Source organism: Rhodnius prolixus, unplaced genomic scaffold, assembly GCF_049639745.1.
Source record: "Rhodnius prolixus isolate KJV_2025 unplaced genomic scaffold, Rpr scaffold_2, whole genome shotgun sequence".
NCBI classification, from domain to species: domain Eukaryota; kingdom Metazoa; phylum Arthropoda; class Insecta; order Hemiptera; family Reduviidae; genus Rhodnius; species Rhodnius prolixus.
In genome coordinates this window covers 34,615,080-34,639,174 of record NW_027411592.1, presented here as the reverse complement: position 1 = coordinate 34,639,174, position 24,095 = coordinate 34,615,080, and the positions used below count along the sequence as shown (strand labels likewise).

The following is a 24,095-nucleotide window of genomic DNA, read 5'->3' as shown; positions in this document are numbered from 1 at the left end:
TTAGAATCCAACTTGAGTCGACGACTTGCTTTTCCTAACAAGGTGTATATGGCTGGATGAGCCAGTATCCGTCAAAATTTCAGCCATCTTTGTCTCGTTTTAGATTGCAGCACAATCTATTGGAAAGAGGTATCACTATTGCCATATATTTTCATTTGTAAAATCACCAAACGAAACTTTGTTGACATTTCTTCAGTATAGCCTTATTCTTTGTTTGAAATTCTTTTAATTACCAGTCTTGCAGAGTGATAAGCCAACAAAAATTACTAAGAATTATCTTTTCGAACAGTGCTGCAGTCTACATATATAACCTTTCTTGGAGGTTTCTGAAACATGATTTTTTTTGCCAAGTAATTTTTATTTTAAATTTTTTTTAATCGAATTAACTAATAATTAATTACCTGTAGATAATGAAAATTTTGCTCGCATCCAGTATTCTCTGCCTAGTGAGTATGCTTTTTAATTAAAACTTAATTTGCAAGTTTTTAAAACTGTCATCTTGTTAGTTAAAACTAATACATAATTAATATCGTTGAAACATATGTAATTGTAGTTCGCATCAATTAAAGCTGAAGCTCAGAACTTCAAGTCTGTATCTGGAACTGTAACTGCCGGGAATTTTACATACTATAGTTTAATAACCGAAGGTGATGTTTCAATAATATTGCGAACCATGTAGGTAATTGTTCTTACTGTTGTTTATTATTTGTTTACCACAATTTCAATTTAATTTTTTTTTGTAGAAAAGGGGATGCTGACTTGTATGTTTCCCAGTTAGTTGTGACACCAACTTTCGAGCTAGAAAATTATTGTTTACACTCTGCCACGTGTGGTTTGGATGTTGTTGATGTACCGGCAAGGTAAGAAACAAAATTTGTTGATTTATGTTTATGTTTCTTTTTCTTTTTTACTGAATTTATTTTAACCGCCAGTGGCCTCGCGATTTTCACTCTTCTGAAGAGAGTAAGTTAATCCTAGAGATTACTCAGGGTGTGCATATGCTCAGTTAGTGAGTTAGTAGTGTAAATTTATTGGCATTGTTATTAATATCTAGGATCTAGCGCTAGCGTAACTTTCAAAATAAAATAAAAAAATTGTAATAGGTTCAATACAGTTTTTTTTTCTAAATTATTAATAACTCACTTGAGTAACACTCGTTAGTTTCCGCTATCAATCTTGTTAAAGAAAGCTTCAGGACTTTTTAAAACTTTCTCATTTTAATATTTGGACCCTTACCTGAAATGAACTCATTACGAGAATTAGGCACTGTAGCCCAAGCGGTTAGAGACGAGCCTCAAAACTAATATGTATTGTGGTTCTTGGTTCGATTCCGGACTAGGCCTTGGATTTTATTTAACGTTTGATTAGAAAATTTTACAGTAAAGTAAGTTTGCTATCAGCCTCCGACCACGACCAAATCAATAGTTGGACGTAAAGGCCGTCTGAAAAGTAGGTATTCATTACTTTAACGACGAGAATTGTAAATTTAGTTAATTAAGAGAAATGGTTAAAAAAATAAAGGGAAGTATTACTTGAAGTAACTTATTTTGTATAAATAATTAGTAATCGCCCAGGTACTATTACTGGGTTAGAAGGAGTGTATTTCACTAATGTACTTACTTATTACTCGTTACATCAGTTACATAAGAGTTGGACCTGGACCTCCTTAACAAGTTTCCCCCATTTGTTCAGGTCTGCGGCATCAAGGCACCATCTTCTCACTCCAACCCGACGGAGATCTTCTACTATGTCATCCATCTATCTAAGTCGAGGGCGCTCTCGAATTCTTGCGCCTCCTGGTTTTCCGTGAAATAATGTTTGAGACAACCTCTCCGTGGGCATCCTCTCCTCGTGTCCCAACCATCTCAATCTCCGTTTCTTTATTGAGTGACTGTATCTAGCTCTCCATAAAAATATTCATCAATTCTTCATTTTTCTTATCTGAGGTGACCATTCAAACCTTATGGCTAAACATCCTTTAAATACTTTACTCTTACTTTCCCCGAGGATCTTTTCATTTTATTTGCTGGGCACTCATGTTTCGCTGGCATATGTGACGATAGGTTTTATAATGGTTTTGTAGGTTATTAGTTTATACTTGCGGATGAATTCGTGAACCGCAAAACCTTTTGAACAGGTATCTATTTCCTACCGCTATTCTCACTTTGATTTCTGCGGGCTCTCGAGGTTCGCATGGGTTTATCTCACAGAATTCCAAACCGCGTTTCTTGCATGCTTCTTCAAGGTGTTGAAACACTCTCCCTAAGGCCTCTTTAGTACTCACTGTGATGAACACCCGTCTGCATAGGCCAGGTGTTGCGTTAATCTGTTGTAATAGGTGCCACCGGAGTTCATTCTGATTTCCCGCACTGCTCTTTCTAAACAGAGATTAAAGATTACACAGGATAGGCCTGCATCTACCTTGAAGTCCTCAGACAGTGTTCTATTCACAATGTCTTATGTCTGTTCATAATCTACAAATAAGTGATGTAGATCCATATTAATTTCGTACTTCACTATGATTCGCTTGTGAGAGAATAAATGGTTGACGGTTGATCTTCATCTTCTGAAACCACACTGGTATTCACCTAGGAAGTTTCAGCCTATTTTAACAGGCGTTTGTTTGTGACAGTTGATAGTACATTATACATCACTGGGAGCAGGGTAATACCTCTGTAATTCTCGTCCCCTATTTTATAGATCCTTAACCTCTCTCATAAATCTTGCTTTCATTTTATCTATTTCCAGTCTAACGGCATTATACCTATACCTCGTTTGTCCCAACTTTCTTCTTTTTGGTCATATTGCCAAGTTCTACTTGGCTTTTACTAGGAAATTACCCGAATCACGCTGAGCTCCTCTGTAACCTTTGATTTCGCTTTCTTCCATCTGACGCTTCCCAAGTCTCTTTGTATATTTCCTTGTGTGGGAAACTTATTTTCAAGTTTTTATCGTCTTATCTGTTGTCACTTGTTACATTATGCTTACTATGCTTGCCTATCGTTGGTATGAAATCTCATCTTTTCCAATTCTTGCGATTCAATCAACCAGAACTCTCTATACATCGTAACTAAGAAGCTGATAGTAACTCTCTTTTAGTGCACCATAGAAATCATCTGTTCTCTACTCATAGAAAAGTTGCCGTCACCTTGGCTGATACCATTCGCAATAAGTTTTCTCACTCGACCTTCGGACGTTGGTGTCCGAACGCCAAACGAGAGGTACTTTCCCATCATCAATATGGCTTATTGACTGGCCACTGCAGGCTCAGAAAACACATGCATCGCATGTGCAGATGATAGCCTCTGTAGGTTCTGTCAGGAAGAGGAGGAAACGGCACTGCACGTGTTGAGTCAGTGTGAGGGGCTTGTGTGGCTAAGGATGTTACTTCTCGGGGAGGAAAAACCAAGGACTGTGAGCTTTACCCAAGAATCGCTCTCCAGCATTAAGAGTCTGATTAAAAGGGACAGGTCTGGAGGGTGAGCTTTAGAGTGAGGGGAGCCACAATAGATCCAAAGGGATCGCAATGGCGTAGGCCTCGAGGCCGCCCTAGTTTAATCTATCTATCTATCTATCATCGATATACGTGACCTGATGCCATCACCTTAGGTTGTAAACCGATTAGCCGCACTACAAAGCTTTACAGGAGGCCCTACTTGGAACACGCCTCATTTCACTAATGTATAACATGTAAATTACTATTTGAATAATTTAATCTAAATTAGTTGTCATTAGTAATTTATGTAGGCGCCACGATAGCCGAGCGGATAGAGGTGAGACCAGCGAAGCTAATATGAATTGTGGTACTGGGTTCGATTCCTGGTCTTAGGCCTTGGATTTTATTTAATGGTTAATAAAAGAAATTTACAGTAAAGTACGTTTGCTAGTCGCCTCCGTCCACGACACCTAATTGGTAGTTGGACGTAAAGCCCCGCCTGAAAAAATAGGCGCCTGAAAAATTTCAGAATTGTGGGCACCCTTTAAATATGTTTTCTCAGTCTGTCGTGCTCTGTAAAACGGCAAGAGGTCAGATAGTAGGTGTGGGCGCACCCATGTTATGTATATCCGAATCTCGAGTTGGACAAAACCAAAACAAATAGTCTTGACCATACATTTTTTTGTATAACATTTTAGAAAACCAGTGTTTATAATTTCATAATTATTTCTACTTAAAGCTTTGGTAGACCTATAGGAATTGGAATATACGGACATCCTGCACACGAAGAAAGTGATTTTACACTTGAATTGGAAGGATTCGTTGAAAATGAAAGATTTTTTGATAAATCCGAAGATTTAAATGAATCTGGCATAGATTCAGAACCTTCTGAAGAAAGTGTAAGCTGCCCAACAATAATTACATGTTACTGAAAAAAATGAAAATATCATTAAATTATTATTATTTTCATTTTCCAGGCTACGGATACATTCAGTTTTGTTTTTGCAATCTTTTTGACTTGTTTTGATATTCTATGTGAAATTTTTCTATGACATCGGATATGTTGGAATACGAAAATCAAATGCTTCTGGATATTATTAACAGCGATGTACTTCTCATATCAGCCAAGTATTAAAATAATCATTTTTACTAATAAGATTACATTAATAGTAAAAATCGTATAATTCAATTTTATGAAATTCTTTTATTCTAGAGGGCTGAGTTATGATACAGTATTAATAAATTTAATAAAAATATTTTGTGATCCTGGAGAACTTGTATTAATATTAGGGGCCACTAATGAAGAAGAACAGTTCTTCATTTCAGAATTAGAATCAATGAATATTACGAATTTACCAAAAGTTATTACATCAGAAAGTGCAGTTAGTGACAGGTAAAGCTATATTATTAATTTAAAATTTCGATTCTATGCCATGATTAAGAGCTTTTGTATCTATTCTTATTAACGACCAATCTTATGCTTTTTGTTAAGAGGCTTAAAGCTAAGAAGCAATTTTACATAAATTGTAAAACTAAAATATCTTCAATTGATCATAATCATATATTTGTTAATATGTAATTTAAGGGACGCTATATATCTTGCCGGTGGGGTGTTGTTCATATCTTCTCGTATTTTGGTTGTGGACCTTCTAAAAAATAGAGTACCAGTTGCAAATATATCTGGATTTATAGTTCTGAGAGCACATCGTATACTTGAATCATGTCAAGATGCATTTGCCTTACGTCTTTATCGCCAGAGAAACCATGTGAGTATTCTATTTAAATAGAAGATCTATATTTGTTATTTTTTAATTTCTTACTTTTTGCATGTTTGCGATTAATTGGAATTATGAGGGCACGTATTACGAATTGCTTAAAATTTTATGGTAGGTGATTGAAAGTAAAATTTATAAAATATTTTCGTGCTATCAAAGTAGAAGGCCATATAAATTGAACAGACTAATTTCAATTTTTTCAGGTTAAAGAATAATTACAATTTATTTACGTGTCATTCTTGTTTTATATATACATATATATAATTGATCAATCGATCGTACAGATCATTTCCATTATTGTCTCCAAGTATCTCAGAACTAGTTCTCTACAGAAATATCTGAAATTTGCAATCATTTAATTTTAACGAAACTATAGGCGTATTCTAGCTCAGTCCAATCCAAGAGGCCGTTCAGAAGGATTTCCTACGAGGCACCAGTCTACCCCTAGAGTAAGTGTAGCTTCTTCTTACTATGCAGTATGAAAACATTTTTAGAAATTTCTAGGGAGCCCGAAGGAAATCTCAATTTGCAGACTCTTTTATCCCTCGCATTTTCTGAGAGTGCATGGATTGTTAACGGTTTGAAAGGGATTTGTACCCACACAAGAACTCTCCTAAATTCTAAGAGTGCCACCTCCTTAATTTAAAGGCGCAAGAGACTCCAGGAAATGGCATGCCTTTCTCTAGAACTTCTCTGAGTGTCTAGTTCCCTAAATTTTGGGTGACTTTCTCAAAACATCTTGGGAGCATTAGGAGGAAGGTGTTACCAGAGAGTGGTGATCCTTAAATGTTACGTCATGAATAATAGGTAATATGGATCCATTATACCTGAGTAAAAAAAACAAAAAATAACTAGGTTTTTTAAAACTTACACACACATCTTATATATGTAATTTACATAAGTATCATTTGGAAAAGAAAATTGAAATATTCTATTTATTATTCGATTCAAATTTAGGTTGTAATTTTTGTGGTGTTTACATTTTTACTAAACCTACAAATAGAAGATACATAGTAGCTACATGTTGGTAGTGTGCAAATTTTTAAGGAAATTTTCGAGAAGTAGGAAAAATCTGAAATTATTGGGTTTTACATTACTAAGAAAGCAGTTTTTCCTTACTTCATGAGCTCATCCAGGAAAAATAAGGATAACTACTAATCAAGCAAGGTAGCAGCGTATTATAAAAGAGGGAATTGATAAAGACATCTTATGCTTGTTGGTCGCGTATAAATTAGATTAGTGACTTGATAAATATTTTTTCTAACTTACGAATCTCTTGAGTTTTCTTGAAATATCCTGTGGGAGCCATGGTTTTGACTACATACAAATTTTGCTGATCCATTCCTAAGAAGTTTAGTCTAATGGTAAAAAATGCGAATTTAAAATGTCAACCCAAAAAATTTCAATTGAAACTATGGAAATACGTCGAGCACAAACCAAACACCGTCTGTAAGCTTCAAATCCAGGTTTGGACTGTCATTTGGCAGGTTTTTATTGTTTTCGACATTGATCTATGTTTTCTTACTAAAAGATTTTAAAACTTTTCAAGTTATATTGTGAAATCGTTTCCTCAACTTGATGCTTTCACATCCCCTTGTAGACTTCTTCTACTATTCACTTCGCTGTACGAAGCTAATCTTTCAACCTATCCTCTTCACACATTTTAGGAGCTGTAGGTTTATACCTGGATCCATAGAAACCAAGAAGTAAATTATAAAGAAGTAATTGCGGGAATCTTAGCCGCAACAGCTTAGGTTCAAAAAAAAAGTTTTGATTAATTTGTGTACATAACTCTTTGAATGGACAAATATCTGCTAAAATGATAATGATGCCTGTTAAATTTCTGTCATATACTTCCTTAGGTTGAACAAAGGAATAAGTTAGCAGAAGTATTGTAAGATTTTTAACTTTAGTCTTCTTTACTGATACAATGTCCTCATTATCTACTAGCTCTTAAAATGTTGGAGAAGCTCGTTGTTATCATGTGACTGCTTTTAATACCCTCAGACAGTTATATTGATATCCATATAAATTCAATAAAAACTATATGCTTATTTATGAGTACTACTTTTACTTGTTAAATTAATTTTATTTACAATTTGCAGTCTGGATTTGTGAATGCCTTTTCACATTCACCACAATTATTCACATCGGGAATGATGAAATTGGAAAGAATAATGAAAACACTCTTCGTTTCTACTTTGTCCTTGTGGCCACGTTTTCATGCTCTTGTATCATCCACACTGAAACAAAAAGAGGTAAAGTTTGGATTTTTATCACTTTTTCTTAATTTTAAGTTACGTGTATTAGTTTTTCTTATTTTTTATTTTATATATATTTATTTTTTTGTTCTTGGTTACACGTTTACTTTCTTGGAAAAAAATGAAATAGAATAAATTGATTGAAATATTTTTTAAGCAAACTATTCATTCAAAATATCAGTTACTAATTATTATAATTCGAATGCTATACTATATTTTTATCTCTGCTAAATTTTTAAACTTTTCCATTAGTTAAAATCGTCTAAATTTCTGTTTAAGTTATCTATTTTCACAATTTTAAAACAGGCAGAGCCATTTCTTGTAATTACATTTTTAGAAGAAGCAGTGAAAACAATTGGCTGCTTCGTTTAGAAAATTTTTGATTGAATCAATAAAAGTTGATTTCCAGGACGAAATGTTAATATTGTATTTAAACCTTACAGTTTCTCTATTTATCTTTCTTCTTCTTATTCCAGCCTGCTGTAATTGAGCTTCAGTTGGACATGACACCTAAAATGGTCACCATACAAACTGCAATTTTAGATTGTGTGAATTTTTGCATTAAAGAAATTAAACGAATAAATCCAACTGTAAGTTTTTTTTTTTGTTTTTCTATTTCTTTTTAGTTAAATTGACAATTCTAAATTCAAAACCAAGGCACAGCCTTTCCAAAATTATATATCGAGGATTATATTATATGTTATTGTTTAAATAACAAAGGCGCCACGGTAGCCGAGTGGGTTAAGAGGCGAGACCTGCAAAGCTAATATGCATTGTGGTACTGGGTTCGATTCCTGGTCTTGGCCTTGGATTTTATTTAATGGTTAAATGAGAAATAGTAAAGTACGTTTGCTATTCGTCTCCGTCCACGACACCTAGTAAATGGTAGTTGGACGTTAAGCCCCGCCTGAAAAAATAGGCGATTACTTTACTTTACTTTCTTTAAATGACAAAGAAAGGCTCAAACAGCCCTTAGCTGTTCTACCCCTCCTTACAAAAGTAATTTCCTGTAGAAGAAAGTGATCATACTCTGTCTTGACAATTAGAAGGAATCACCATATTTTAACCTGTCAAGTTTTTGCAAAGATATCAGGTCACCTCAAATCACTAAATTGGTTTTGTAAAGCGAGAACCCTTATCAACAAGATTACGAAGTAAGTTTCCCTTTTCCGTCTTCGCAAATGGCAATAAATAGAATAGCCCTTTGTCTATTGATGAGCAGGTGACCCGCTTAAGACTGGTATTAATCCTCACCAAGCCTTAAGTTGGAGATATAATTCATAGGTTGTTGAATTGATGAGAATTCTAGTAAAAAGTTAATTCACTCAGATAAAGTACCAGATTTTATTTGTGTGCCACTTTTACTAAATTAGTAAATTACCTAAATATTAAGGCTAATATATATATTTTTTTAATAGAAATTACTAATTAGAAACAAAGTTGAGATGTATTTCCAACGAATATTTTCATGAATTTAATTATAACTTAATACTTTCATCTACTTAATACTCACTTCAGATGTATAATATAAGGTAAGTGGGAGGAAGATGCCTCACTTAACACTTATTTCCGTTCTGTAGGAAACTGGGTTATCGAAAAACAACACCAAATAATTCAACGTCCAGGTTGTTTTTTATTTTTTAATCACATATTTATATTAGTACATTTAATTAAATGCAAAACCGATAAAAATGCATTTGAATGAAATTTGGCAAAACTGGTATCTTCCCCCATCATGTGGGGAAGATGCCAGTTGATGCGGGGGAAGAGGCAACAATATCTTAAGATATAAATTGCGAAAGAAAAAATTACAAATTTAATATTAGGTAAACTGCAAAATATTCATATTAAACTCTGAGGGGAAGAAACACCGAACAAAAGACATTTTTTGTTTCATTTTTAACATTTTTTGCAATGCAAATTGTCCTTGCTGCAAATTTCATGTAGCTATTTCTTGCATGTTATGATGCATTGAAGCCAATCGCATTTTGGACCCTTCCTATCAGAAAAATATCCTTTACACTCAATACAAAAATCATCGTCCTCCTCTTCAATGTCACTCTCACCACTGGTCATTACCAAATTATCGGGAGCGGAGGATGCTGAAGATGAACTGTCCTTCCTTTTCTTTTTCTGCAGTACTTTTCCCCCTTTTTTTTGTCGGCAGAGTAGCCTTTCTTCTCAATGCCTCCCGTTTCTCCACCGTCGTAAGGACTTAAGCAGTTTGTTTCTTTCTTCGAGTTTGGTTGGATTTCTGAAGTCTGGGGATAGGACTAATTTCTTCAAAAGAAGTGTTGGCACCGCTGCTGCTTGGTGAAGCTATTGCCATGTTGGATCCGCTGCTGCTTCTTGAAGCTATTGCCAGAGGTGCGTTGACTTCTTGGTTGTCATTCAAATTCTCAAAATGTAATAATGAATGAGAATAAATATGAAATTGAAACAGTTCAATAGGTGGCATCTTACCCCAAGCACTGGCGGAAGACGCCAAATAGATTTATTTTTGTACTACGGCTTCAGCCATGTTGTTTCAAGCTAACACGTACTCACCAAGATGCACACGACACAAATATCACGGAATTATTACGTTTAATCTAGTCAATCCGTCACCAAACCTTAAGAATCGACAACGAAATATTATAATATGTGTACTCGCCAAGTTCAAAGAGTTGAATTTTCAGTTTAACGATGATTAAACTAAAAATAAATAGAAATATTCACAAGCACGGTATTCACAGTTGATGACTATACGCTCTAACGTAGGAATTGCTGTCATCCAGTTGTAGATATGCAAAATCAGACGGTACTTGCGTCTTCCCCCTACTTACCTTACATATTTATTTTTTTCAGCTAGATACTGAAGAAATTACTGTGGAAAATGCTTTATCAAAAACTTTTTATAAATTGCTTCAAGTGCAATTGGATCCTGTTTGGAACCAATTAAATGCTAAAACTAAACAATTAATTTGTGATCTTAAAACTCTTCGCACAGTTATTGTGTAGGTGTATCAATTTTAGTATTACAATTAGTGTGAAATATTTAATTTAAAAAAATCATTCATCTATATAATTTTTTTAAATTATTATGTTTTTTCGTTAGAGCGTTGACCCAATCAGACTGTGTTCGACTTCATAAATTATTGTTATCCCTTCGTTCAAAAGAATACACCTCGAAAAATGCTGGTTGGATGATGCTAGACGCTGCAGAAACTTTATTTGTAACAACTAAATCACGAATTTTTAATTCTAAGCAAGGTCAGTTTTATGTTTGTCACTAAATCTTGAGGAAATATTCTCAGAAAAGGAAATTGGTATATTTTATTTTACCTGTTCCAATTTTAAAGACTTAATTTTAAAGCTATCTAATACTGTAATCTTGGAATAAAATATTTTATTATATTTTTTTTAGTAATGAAATTTCAATTATTTGTCTGTTTTAGATTTAAGTTTGGAACACAACCCAAAATGGGAAACCTTGAATGAAATTCTAATCGAAGTGGAACGTGATGACGAGTCCAAAGATACACAATCCACTGTTCTCATTTTAGTAGAATCACGATATACGGTTACCCAGCTTAAAGAGGTTATATTCTTTTATTCTTATTCAAATTGTAGGATTACTGTTTGTTTATATAGCAATTTGGTATTTCAATTTACAATCTGCCTGCAACTAACCAGTCATATTTAATCCATACTTTTTCTTGTCTGTCCGCATTAAATCTTGAACAGTCCTTTCAGTTGACCAGTTAAGATTCTTTTATTCTCTGCTACCTATTGCTTCACGGCATCCATGCGGTTTAGTGGGAGGCCCGCAAAGCTAAGATTTATTGTGGTACTGGGTTCAGTTCCCGGTCTAGGCCTTGGATTTTATTTAATGGTTAATATGAGCATTTAACAAAATATGTTCGCTAGTCGCCTCCGCCCACGACACCAAATTTGGTAGTTGGACGTAAAGCCCTTCTGAAAAATAGGCATTACTTTACTAAAGCTCCATACAATGAACGTAAATAATTAGATTACCAAGATATATTTTTATTTTTTATGTTTAAGTTTTTGCCTTACTTATTTCTAACGTAAAACTTAAAAATAGCGGTTTCATTTCTAGATTGACAATTACAGAAAAAGTTAATAATTCATTAACTATTTGCTAAATTAATAATATCTCAAATTTGAGCAGTTTTATACATTAATGTTTGGTATTGAATTATCTCCTGACTTATTAAGTCAATGTGATGTTTTTATATTTATTTCTTCTAATTTTAAGAAAAGGAGAATTTTCAGTACCATTATATCCATTTTTCAAAATTGAATTGCATTCAACAGGATTAGTGGAAATTTTGAAGCGAAAAGTATTTAAACGTTGATATTTAAACGAATCTTTATTTAAGGCTTTAAAATCGTTTAGTTGCAGGTGTACATTTAAATACGAATCTTTTTAATTGGTACTATTGTAAAAATATAATTACTGTGCTTAATGACTGTTTCCTGAAATATTTTAGGTGCTTACAGATGGTGCTGAAGAAATGCTTAATGATAAATATAAACTTTTCTTTGGCAGTGACGGTTCTCTAAAAGAAGATAGTCAAAATTTGGAGGAAGAAGAAGCCTCCAATTTAGTTGATAGTATTACACTTTCTCAAGTGAAGGCAGAAGATGATGACAACAATGTTACTTTCACTGAATGTACACAGGTAAGTAAAATGTATTTTAAAAGTAATTAAATTTTAAGGCGTGCTTAATATTAATTTTAGATATTAGGTTTATAGATATTGAAGTTACGCTAATGTAGTTAAATACATATGGGTTATGGCCCTCTTTAAAGGCGCACAGATAGATTTTTTTTGACAAGGATACTGTATTGGTCCTTAAAATTGTTGTCATTTAAGGTATAAGTTATTGGATTTATGTTAGAATAGAGCGCGTTCTTTTAACTAAGCAATGCAGTTAAAGAAGTTTATTAGACCAATTCCATACAAGATTTTAAGTATATTATTTGGTCCCAATAAAACTTTAGAATGGTTTGAGATAGTTACAGATTAGTGCTTTCCTATAAATTTCAAATTAATTTCTACGTGATTGTCGGATGTTCCAACTAAACTTAAACTACAGTCCTACTAGTCCTACTGTCGTGGAGAAGATTCAAGTTTCTCCTTCTCCCCTTATCTCTGATAAGCCGTCAGTTATACCTGCAAACTTTATTTTTTTGCAGATTGTAAATAATAATAAAGAAATTGAACGGAAATATTTGGCAATATATATTTTAACGGTAAGGATCAGCTGTGGAGGGCAATAATACATCTGGATGAACTGCCCACTTCCGACCAACTTACATACTATTTACCCAGAATTATGTTACTAAATATAAATATAAATTAAAATGTAATAAATTTATACGTATCAAAATTGAAAATTATTTTAAAAATGCACATTACACATAGACCACCCCTATTTGAAAAAAGACCAATAAAAATTATATATATTAAGCAGTACCTCCATTATTATTAGAAGTACTTTCCACTGTAATTTCCCAAATCGAAGCTAAAGACAAAACAAAACTCGGAGAAGTACGAGTAATGAATCTCGAATATCTTGTTTTGGCGGCTTGTTAATTGGGAAAAGGATTCGCATCAAACGCGTTGATACGTTCAGAGCAGTCAAGGAACCAAAGCATATTCTTGTTCAGCTTGCTTGTGATTTCAAATGTGCTCAAGCTTATCGAGAAGGGAATGTGTTCTAAAAAACTTCCGCTGAATCTCCATCATTTGATCCACTGAAAATATACTTACATTTAGATTGTCAAAGAATATCTCACTCTTTTACTCAAATGGGCTGAAACATTCACTTTCTTCAAACTCCGAATTTAGGGAACATATTCACTTCTTATTAGTAAAGAAAGCAATTGCCTATTTTTTCCAGGCGAGATTTAACTTCCAGCTACCAATTTAAGTGTCGGGTACGGTGAGAGAAAGTTTATATTTTACTAAGGATTCAAGATTGGCGAGGTTCTTCAGGACATGGCTATGCGGGTTGGTTGAGTTACAGAAACTCTTCAGAGAAGACAATATATTTGTCGAAACGTTGGCAAAAAGACGAGTTGTTTTTATTTGACCGATTCCACGACAATCTTGAATCCTTAGTTTAATACGAGTAATTTACGGTAACGAAGCCTATATATTCATATTTATATTTGACTATTAACTTTTTCAACTAAAAACTTAGTTACACGTGGGCATCTCCCATTAGTTAATCCGCACGTATAAACATTATATCTAACCGCCCCTTAGTGAATAGTTCTTCAAAATTGTAAAAATGATTCAAGTTATAACTTTATGTGAATAACGTGCAGAAAAAAATCGCCGGAGGAAAAAGTGGAAATACAATTATTAAAGTGTTATTTTCTGTGGCGGAATTTTCTTGAAAAGAGTTTATTTAATTCTCCTTAATGGTATAAAATGAGAGTGCTTTTGCCGATTCCGATCAAATGTCAAAAAAAGTGGGGATTCCAAGTACGTACTTAGCTATGTTGGAGATTTTGATCGAGAACTTTCTGTTAGAATCCTTGGTAGAGATAAACTAAGTATAAAGTTTTAACTTCGTTCGTTTTTTGTTTTGTTTTGAACTTAGAGTGAGACACCCCATACATACATGTTTATACACGAACCATTTTCTGAAAACCATATTTGTTGGACTCATTTCGAAAATTTATCGTTATATTTTCTTTTACCTAGTAAGATAATTTGATAATTTTACTCTTGGTGTTAAAAGCTAGCTTATTACCTGTAATTTAATTGGATTATTTTGCAGCACATTTCTTTCATTTCTCTTCTTTTAGAGCTTCTTCGATGACTGGCAGCTAATTAATTGCATTAGAGATGTCTTTAGTCGAGGAAGTCGGCCTCTGCAGGGTAGTCTCTACATTCAGAATTTTATTTTTAAAGCTCTTTCGTTATTCTTGTTGTATATTAGCCTGATGCACTCCACAGTTGTTCTCTTTTTGCTACATCGCCCTAGGAGCACAGTGGTACATAAAGAATGAATAAATTCACTTGGAGCTGTAAGACTTTGTGGATGGACATCACGCATATTTTTCTAGAGGAAATTCGTAAAGAGTGGCTAATCACACCACCGACTAGGAGAGAAAATTGACAGTCGACGGCTAAAACCTAACTACCACAGGACGTAATTCAAAACATGCTCAGCTATTGATAATTTTAAATGAACTCTTTGTGCAAAGTGTTTGTTTGCACCGTTTAGTATTTTATAAGAAAGTAATAAACTCCTCGGAAAACCAAAGGTATTTTTCTTCTTAAAAAGAAGTTATTCTTAACTGGAAATAAATTGTTATATTTTTAGAAAAAAGTTTTGATATTTATTACTAGCATGAAAATTTGTAAAAAATTCTTAATTTTTAAATGCATCGAAACATTGAATACCACTTAGAACACAATTGAATTTGCAGCTTGATAAAACTTTTTCTGTTGATTCAGTCATTCTACCTCTTTCTTCTGACCCATGTTATTCATTATTTAGAATATCCTTCCAACGGAAGTAGATGTACCTAACAGGCTAAAAATTTATTTTATAACTTATATTAAATTTTGAGTGTAGTGTTCAGAGTACTTATTTGATAGTTTCGATTTTTATAAAATAACTGAGGCAAAATTATACCCTAGTCGGGAAGTATGGTAAGCCAGTAAGCCTAATATTACATCATATTGTTCATGCATTAATAATAATAGTAATAAAAGCTAGAACAAATGTTGTAAGTATGTATTTATGGTAGTAAAATGAAATTAGATTCAGACTTCAAGTTAAAAATTATCTAATTCTTATCGTAGAAATTGTAGTCATGAATTTAGCTTGGATGAATTGGATAATAATTCCAGTTTTTGTGACAAATATCGTACGTCTCAGGAGGTCATACTCATCTAGAAATATCTTTTAGATTAAACTCAACTGGGCGTAGTTAATGTTTTTGCATTTTTAATATTATAATTTTTTACAAAATTTTTGGTTAGTTGAAAAAAAATGACCAGTATGGGAGAGGGGCACATTTTGAACAGAATTTACATTTTCTGTTTCAGAGTGCGCAGAATCTTATTATTGTACCTTTTTATTTTGTTTTCTACAACTTTCAAGTCTTCTTAACAGATCTATGTCAATAAACAGTTGGTACTTTACAAACATATCTATACTTTTTTAATTAAAAAATTTGGAGTCAAATGTTAATATCTGCCCCCACTGGTGGGGTAGCTATGAACACAATATAAAATAGAAAGAAATGATATTACTTTACTCTGAATCTACCTTCTATCAGTTATTTCTCTCACTACTACATTACTTTTTCTTTTAAACCCCTGAAATCTAGTTCAAAAATCAAGAATGACTCAGTTCGAGATGTTGTACCCGAAGTGATGGGTTTAGGAAGTTTGAACAAAATATTCGGTTTGTTGCGCAACTTAATGTAGGTTCGGACCACTTTCCCCTTCTCTGCGATTAAACAAAACAAAGTCACAAACTTGCAGGTCGGTAGGGCACATTTCAACATCTCAGTTAAAATCCCACACGTTTTGCAAGCGAATAGACTTTTGTAAATAGTAGGTTTATAAATACTAATTCCAAATGTTAATATGGACTAAAATACTTACACCTTGTCCACTACAGTCTTCACAATACACATCCAAAGCTGCAACAAAAATTTTACTTCCATCTTACAAAATAAAACATTCCTCAATTCTGACTTTACAAACAATGAAAACGAAAGGAAACTCTCTCAATTAAACAGCAGGTCTATCACAAAATATGGAGAAAATTACCAATCATAAATGTTTTAAATATTTGGCGAGAAATTAAAACTGATCAAATGTGCGCCCCTCTCCACTATTACCATATTTAATGTTAGTCAGTTCATTAATTGTGCAGTTAACAAAAAGAGACTGATGTTTGATGAAATTTTAACATGAAATTTCATTGCTTTATTTTTGTTTCCCTTTTACTGCACATTCATTATTTTTCGATCAAATTTGGCACATAAACTTGCAAATAGTTTAATTTTTACTAGCCAGCTTCTTTATTTCCCCATGCACAGCAGATTTTTGATTTCACTGCCAGTTTCTGGTAATAGAATGAACAAAATATTATTTGTTTGTTATGCCTTCCATTCAACATTATTATGTTAGGCATTATGTTTTAATTAAATTATTTGAATAAATCATGAACATTTTCCAGGAAGAAGCCAAGAATCTTAAGGACCCTGTAATATTTATTCAACAATTTAAAAAAGATGGCGATGGCCTTTTTCTTCCGAAATCTTTGAAAGAACGAAAACCAACTACAATTGTTATGTATGACATTGATGTATCAGCGATTAGACAAATTGAGGTTGGTACTTTAAATACTCTTAAATTCTTTAATTTCAATCTAATTAAAATATAATTTTAACTCACCTAATTTCTGCAGATGTTCGGTTTAATATTTCGTAGACTTAGTAGTAGTTTGTATCGCTTAAAAAATTAAAGTTGTAAATTTATGTTGAAATTCACATTACTTAAACGTTCGTTCTGTAAATTATTCCAGATATATCAATCTAGTTTGGAAAAACAATTAAAAGTTTACTTCTTGATGTATGGAAATTCTGTAGAAGAACAAGTTTATCTTACTGCTCTCCGAAAGGAGAAACAAGCTTTTGAGTATTTAATAAAGGAAAAATCTGTAAGTTTTGAAACAAAATATCATACAAATTGCATCACAGTGTTTGAACATTTTAGTTAGAGCTTCGTAAGTCCACTTATAGCACACAATCCTCTTTTAAAGATTGCTTTGTTAAACACTAGACTGAAGCATTCTGTTTGTAGAGTAACAAATAATTATTAATATGTCGTTAGAAAAGGCATGTTTGTTAGAATTGTCAGGTGTTGGAGAAGGGTCAGATGGCGATTTGGAAACGAAAAATGAGAATTATGGGATGAAGTAAATAAATATCTCAATGAAAGTCCTTATATACCAACAGAAACGCTCGAAAGAAAGGAGTCACTATAATGGTGTAGTGTGTACTATTTGTGAAGGAACGGCACCCAGATAGAAGGAATGTTCTTTCTAAAGATAAGTCTATGCCAGGCGTTGATAAGCAGGAAGAGTAAACTGCTATTCCTTTTCAGTCGTTAGATGAATGTTCTGTATTGTAAATTAGATCAACCCAGCAACAAACTTCTTGCTCAATTTCAGCACTGTCAAAAAACTAAACAGTAGTGTGAGGCATTTTATTATTTGAAAGTGATTTTTAAATACTCACAAATTCCTTTATCTACAACGTGACACCTCTGGTCCTAAGGACACGGGTTCCTCATTTTCTTTCAGCCTTTTTGTGATAATACACCTTTCGTGTTAACCAGAACAATGTGGGCGAATGTGCTTAACAGACCTACTAGAATTTTTTTTTTTTTTTCAGTCATTCTGAATTTTCTTAAGGGTGAGAAAGAATGGCCATAAATAATATTGGCCCATATAATATGAAGTCTTTAATGGCTCAGTTGTTTTAATTGTTATTCTTGAAGGAAACTAACAATTTCACGCATATAAGTTTCTCTAGAAATGCTAAGTTTCAGAATTAATTTATGTACTTTATTTTTTAGACGTTAGTATTTGAAGATTTACGATCAGGTGAAGGGCTAAGAGATATAAGTCCTATAAAAAAGAGTACCAGGGCTGGTGGAGGTGAAGTTGAACCAATAACATTGCCAAAAGTTATTGTAGATATGAGAGAGTTCAGAAGTGAATTACCTTCATTACTGTATAAAAGAGGAATTGACATAGAGCCAGTAACACTGCAGGTTTGATCGTGTGAATAAAATATAAATTCACTAATTATATTCTTTTGACATAAAAATTTAAGGTTGAAACTGACAAATTAAAGTGAATTTCTTCATATTCAAATAAATTGAACTTAATTCGAAAATTTATTTAAAGGTAGGAGATTACATACTCTCACCAGAAATGTGTGTAGAAAGAAAGAGTATTAGCGACCTGATTGGTTCACTTAATTCGGGCAGGTTATATACGCAAGCACTGTCAATGACAAGATACTATTCAAAGCCTATTTTACTGATAGAATTCGATGAGAAAAAACCTTTCGTTTTGCAGGTTTTATCTTGTTTTACTTATTATTATTATTAGTAATAATGCTACTTGAACATAAATTGACTTATTCTTTCTTACAAACATTTCAGGGCCGTTACTATCTAAGCAGTGATGCATCTTCCAATGATATTAGATCAAAACTGCAGCTACTTACTCTTCATTTTCCAAGACTGAGGATTGTTTGGTCTCCCAGTCCATTTGCAACAGCGCAACTATTCCATGAACTAAAGGTTTAACAATGAAATGACATTTTATATTTTTATTTTTATGATTAAGCGAATTAAATGATAACCACATGGTAAACATGATATTTTGTAGGAAGGTAAAGGTGAACCATCTGCTAGTGCTGCAGCTGCCGTAGGAAATGAAGACGCCCACTTAGAAGATGAAAGATTAGAAAAATATAACATAGAAATACAGGTAGGTACAGAAAAATAGACTTTGAATTATTTTTAGAGACAGAATTTGTCTAATTACTGTCCCTAGAGCACAATTCCACCTTTAGGGCTGTGAAAGGTGGGGCTAATCATCTCTGTTGGGGGAGCCCCTCATCTGGACTATATCTTACAGGCCGATGTCTTTATGGCTGAATTTTATTAATCACAAGTGTACGAAATAACAGAACTGGACTAGGAAATCAACCCTGGAGAGGAAATGAGATGAAACATAAAGTATTTGAGCTATAAACGGAATGGAAAAAGAACTTGTCGATGAAATAATGAAGGGGAGAGACTGTTGATTTAGAAGTCTTTTTATAGTAATAGCATAAAGTCCAAACGATAGAACTGTAACTGCTGGAAAAGAAAGATTTTTTGATGGATTTTTTTGGACGGATTTTTTAATTTTATTTTTATGGTTCGGATGTTTGTCAAAAACTACCATAGTAGAATTTGATGAACGATTCAAAAGGTTACCTTATTGGAAGGGACCGGAAGAACACGAAATGATGAAGGTACTTATCCAGTACTGATTCAACAGTTAAAGTATCCTGAATTTCTGAACTGCGAATCGCTAGGTTACTATCATCTATCACTTGCTGCTATTGTGATAGCTCAGTTCAACAAACTTCTCAATTCGACCGTTAAGCTCTGCCGTATTAGATGTCTCATTTATCTATACGACCTTAATCCTTTTTAATGATATAAAAGTTAAAATGTTGCATTCGAGGGAAGCGTCCCTCTAAGAAGAAAAAAAGTGATAAAAGTTGTACACTTACATCATTGGAAAACAAGATGTATGATGCTGTATGCAAATATAAGAGCCATTTTCGACAAATTGCAAGACAGTGAAAAACAACCTCAGTAAAGGGGCTCTTCCAGTTGCAAAAATTTCTCCTAAGTTGTAATAGCAACTTTCTTAACTATCTACAATAGACATAGGTGGTAGGACCGTACATTACACTAATATGGCACTGAGGAGGAAATCATACCCAAAGTAACCCGAATTAATGTAAACAAACGTTTCTAATAATAGTTGTGGATCTGTTTTATTTAACACCGTATTAAATTTAAAGAAAATCTATGAGGCGTTTTTGAGAAAATCACAAAATGCAGAAAAGTATAAAATACTAACACATTTTGTTGTCACTTTCTCCCACGGTAGCGCCCACTGAAAATTCAAATTTGAAATTTCTACGATTTTTGAAATATCTTAAAATTAAGCGTCAAAGCACTTAGATCTGTCATACCTTTGTAATTAAAATAGTAAAATAAAGTAATGCCTATTTTTTCAGACGGGCTTTACGTCAAACTGCCAATTAGGTGTCGTAGACGGAGGTGACTAGCAAACATGCTTTACTGTAAATTTCTTTTATTAACTATTAAATAAAATCCAAGGCTTAAGACCGGGAATCGAACCCAGTACCACAATACATATTAGCTTTACAAGTCTTGTCTCTAACCGCTCGGCTACCGTGGCGCCTCATACCTTTGTATAAATAAATTTCCCAATTAATAAAGATTAACACCCTTAAATGACAAACAAATTTTGGTCATTGAATAGTAAATAATTATTTCAGAAGCCGTTTTGAGTAATATAAATAGTTGCAATTATTCAACTCAAATTCACTAGCAGGAACTGAGTGATAATGGTAAATTTATTTGATTTTGTAAACAGAATTTTAAAAAACAATGTGCAATATTTCGTCGTTTTTCTCCACTTTTTGTTTTATGGAATTATGCAGTGAACGGCTCATTTACCTACCATATGCTGTGTTTTTACTCTTACAGTTACAGTGTGATAACCTCTACCTATTAAATTATCCATTAAAGAAAAACAAATTTGCGAGAAAAAATTTAAACACTAAACTTCGCTCGAAGAATTTAAAAGTAATTTATAAATACAAGTATCGAATTTTATTTAAAAAAAAAAAATCTGTTTCTAAAGAAAATTATTTTTTGCATTTAGTAACGAAAAGTACTAAGAATTTTGTTTAGATATTTTAAAAACTAAGTTACTTACATCAAGAACTCAGTTCTTGCCTATCTTATGTGTAATAATTTTGCTTCTATTTCTTTTTTAGGATTTTGTATCAAAACTCCCTGGTGTCAATTCTAAAAATGTGAATTACCTTTTAAATAAAGGAAAATCTTTACCTCATTTATTAACGCTTTCTAAGGTAAGCTTTTTAGGAGTCATTATGTACTAAGTTGTGTTTAATGGAGAAGTTTAGTTGGTTTGCTACTCAGGTTCCAAGAACCAATTAATTACCAGTGTTTTCTTGCTATTATTAAAACAAATAAATAATAATAATAATAATAATGTGTCAATTAAAAATAAAAATAGTCAATTGACTTCTGGAAGATTAATTTGTATATGGATATTTGTTATTGTTATTAAAATTTAGATGTTTTTTTTCCAAACTATACAAATTAATATCCAAGAAAAACTAACTAATCTATCTTTGTATTTTATAGGAAGAAATATCGGAAATATTGGGAAATAATGTAAATGGTGAATTGCTTTTTAATTCACTGCACAATAAAATATCTCCTAATGCAGAAGTTGCTGGAAGTAACTACAGAGCTCGCGGTCGAGGAAGGGGATTCAGAAGGAGACGTGAACTCATCTAAATTGTAAATTAATTTTAACTACTTTGTAATTTGAAAACGAAAATTAGGTATTTGTAATGAACAAGTTATATGTAATGTATAAAACTGGTTACACCATTTAAATAAAAAAAAAAAAAAATCAATTTAATAAAAATTATAACTTATTTTGTATGTCCTATATTTTAATCGAAACGGGAGTACAATATAGTTACAGAGTGTATTTTGAAATGAAGAAAATAAATTCTATGCTTGAAAGTATTTAATGCTTTAAGATGCCACAGCCATTTTTGTCGCACATATTTGAGCAGTTCATTCAAGAACTTTTATCTATCTTTACTAAATATATAATACATGTATATATTTATTTATTTATTTTTTTCAGCTGGAAGAGTAATATACTTCAAGTTCCCGGGCCAAGCTCATTACGCTCATCACGTTCGGGTGCACCGATAATTTCGCTGAATGTCTGGACACCTGGATAATTTGTTCCAATACTTGAAAGAATGCCCATCCAGGAAGTCCCACACTCCATGAATTTACTGTCAGGACTTGATAGCCAGAAGAGCTGCATGGATATTGAGAAATTATGATTCTGGAATCGCCAATCCTTCTTTTATCGTCTCAGTACCACAAATATATTACACTTAGTTCTGAACTGAAAAGCTGAGCTGAGCTCAGCTCAGCTGCTCGGCTTTTCTTTCTTCAGTCTTGAAGCCGCCTGAGAATCGCACAGTCATAAGTATAAAGTAATTGCTTCATTATTAATGATTTTCGGTTATTAATGTTTATATTAAAACTAGAAGAGATTATGCTAGCTAAATTATTTTGTAAACATATTCTCAGAAAATTTTATTAGTAAGTGATTGGTTGTATCCTAAACAATACAACAGTTGTAACTGAAGAAGTAAGAGATTTACTTCTTAAACTAAAGCTCCCTCTACAAAATTCTCTATGCGGCTCCGAGTCCAGACGATTTTAGAGTGAAAATGAATTTTCTGTTTCTAAAGTCCTTCTACACTTTTATTTCAACTTTGAATTGTAGCAGCATGTCCAAAAATTTACTTTGCAACATTTTCAAGAAAAATTGTGATAGTGGAATTTTTTGTTAGAGTAGATTCATTACAGCCTTATTTTTTTCTTTTTTTTTCATCTTTTGACTCTTCTCAGTGTTTTTTTTTTCACGATAGCACTGGTTATCTATTAAAATTTGTCTTGTATCATTACAAATATTTCTTAATACAAAACGTAAACTAAATTTGATGACATTCTTTAGAAGGCCATAAGGAAATGAGAGCATTTGTGTTGAATTTCGGTATTTGGTATAAAAGAAAAATAAATAAAGCTTTAAGATTGTACAAATAATAATTTACCATAATAAAGAAATGTTCAAAGAAAGAAATGAATTGTGTAGAATTAGTACCTATACATTCCACTAGATAGCAAGGTGGTTAGCTCAATTTGCGATTCATTGATAGACGGGTGGTTGAACGCCATAAATGGGGGAATGTGCAGACCTGGAGTTGAAAACTAAACACAGACGGCAGAAAGTCTGTTGCTATCGGCAGTATCTAGCGCACTTAATGTTTTGAGTGAGAAGTCTCTTCGCGTGATAACATAGATCTTCACTATTTAAGGTGAGTGATATGATTTTATCATAAACTTATGTAAGTTTTATTAGAGCTTATTTTATTTATTTACTGGTTTAATTTTTGCATGCCGCTGGAGGACAAAGCACTAGAACATGTTTCATTGACCTTACCTTTTACCTTTTGCATTCCCCGGCTCGGAATACCCCTCTTTAGCAGGCGTTCACTCATTACTTTTAGAAATTTTTTATTTTTAATAATTGATGCACAACTCTTATTTTTATCAATAATAAAATTTGTCAATCTAATCCAAGTGCAGTGTTATCTGCACTAACGTTTCATTGATAATGAGTGTTATTCAATCTGTTTCTGACAGCTTGTGTGTAATAATGTAATTATTATTATAGTCTTTTTTTTTTATACGTCTGTATAATGTGTTTATATTTAAAAAGTATTAATTTTTAATTTCATTTCTTTTTATAATTTCACTATCAATGCTCTTTATTTCATTGCAATAGTGTTGATCATGATTATTTTTACCTTCCTTACTTTGTTAATAAGAAAATTAATTTTCATCTTAAAAACCGAAATGAATTGTGCGGATTTTCGATTTTGAATTTTCACAGGAAATATCACTTTCCAGGTTTCCTGTATCAGGAAAAAGTGTTTTTTTACATATTGACACAACGAATAGTAGGACCTATGTGGTGGTTGTGTGTCTGTATGTTTGTAGTATAAATAAAAACCGGATATTTTTTATTTCGAGTGGGAGCTTTTTAGGAACCGGTAATAAGCTTTTGGACAAAAACAGCCTCGGGAAGTGCCACTTTACTAAATTGATTTTTGGAATATTC

At 32.7% G+C, this 24,095-nt stretch overlaps 3 protein-coding genes across 10 annotated transcripts in view; all 3 read left to right on the top strand.

Annotated features, from left to right (window-relative positions):
- Positions 1-306: 306 nt before the first annotated feature.
- mei-9 (DNA repair endonuclease XPF mei-9) lies at positions 307-23,054 on the top strand. Of its 4 annotated transcripts, XM_074121141.1 has the most exons (22): positions 416-446; positions 554-647; positions 744-860; positions 4,176-4,335; positions 4,414-4,564; positions 4,650-4,829; positions 5,022-5,202; positions 7,317-7,469; positions 7,949-8,062; positions 10,320-10,468; positions 10,570-10,724; positions 10,910-11,052; positions 11,969-12,160; positions 16,698-16,850; positions 17,046-17,180; positions 18,101-18,298; positions 18,435-18,608; positions 18,695-18,835; positions 18,924-19,025; positions 21,127-21,222; positions 21,521-21,679; positions 22,038-23,054. In XM_074121141.1, the coding sequence occupies exons 5-21, from the start codon at positions 4,485-4,487 to the stop codon at positions 21,674-21,676; spliced, it is 2,502 nt and encodes an 833-aa protein (XP_073977242.1). In that variant the 5' UTR covers positions 416-446; positions 554-647; positions 744-860; positions 4,176-4,335; positions 4,414-4,484; the 3' UTR covers positions 21,677-21,679; positions 22,038-23,054. The 4 variants fall into 4 exon arrangements, with proteins under 4 accessions (XP_073977240.1, XP_073977242.1, XP_073977241.1 ...); XM_074121139.1 differs by lacking the exon at positions 554-647 and having other exon boundaries at positions 307-446; XM_074121140.1 differs by lacking the exon at positions 416-446 and having other exon boundaries at positions 606-675.
- LOC141450203 (UPF0669 protein C6orf120 homolog) lies at positions 411-4,368 on the top strand. The gene is made up of 4 exons (XM_074120357.1): positions 411-446; positions 554-675; positions 744-860; positions 4,176-4,368. The coding sequence occupies exons 1-4, from the start codon at positions 411-413 to the stop codon at positions 4,366-4,368; spliced, it is 468 nt and encodes a 155-aa protein (XP_073976458.1).
- Positions 23,055-23,149: 95 nt separating the features above from the next.
- Positions 23,150-24,095, top strand: part of LOC141450533 (uncharacterized) — a 248,211-nt gene continuing 247,265 nt past the window's right edge. For 2 of the 5 annotated variants that reach the window (XM_074121092.1, XM_074121084.1), the window contains exon 1: positions 23,155-23,289. The gene's annotated coding sequence lies outside the window, so the exon portion shown is untranslated. Of the gene's footprint in view, positions 23,290-24,095 lie in introns of all 5 variants that reach the window. The other 3 variants (XM_074121108.1, XM_074121118.1, XM_074121086.1) reach the window with 3 other exon arrangements.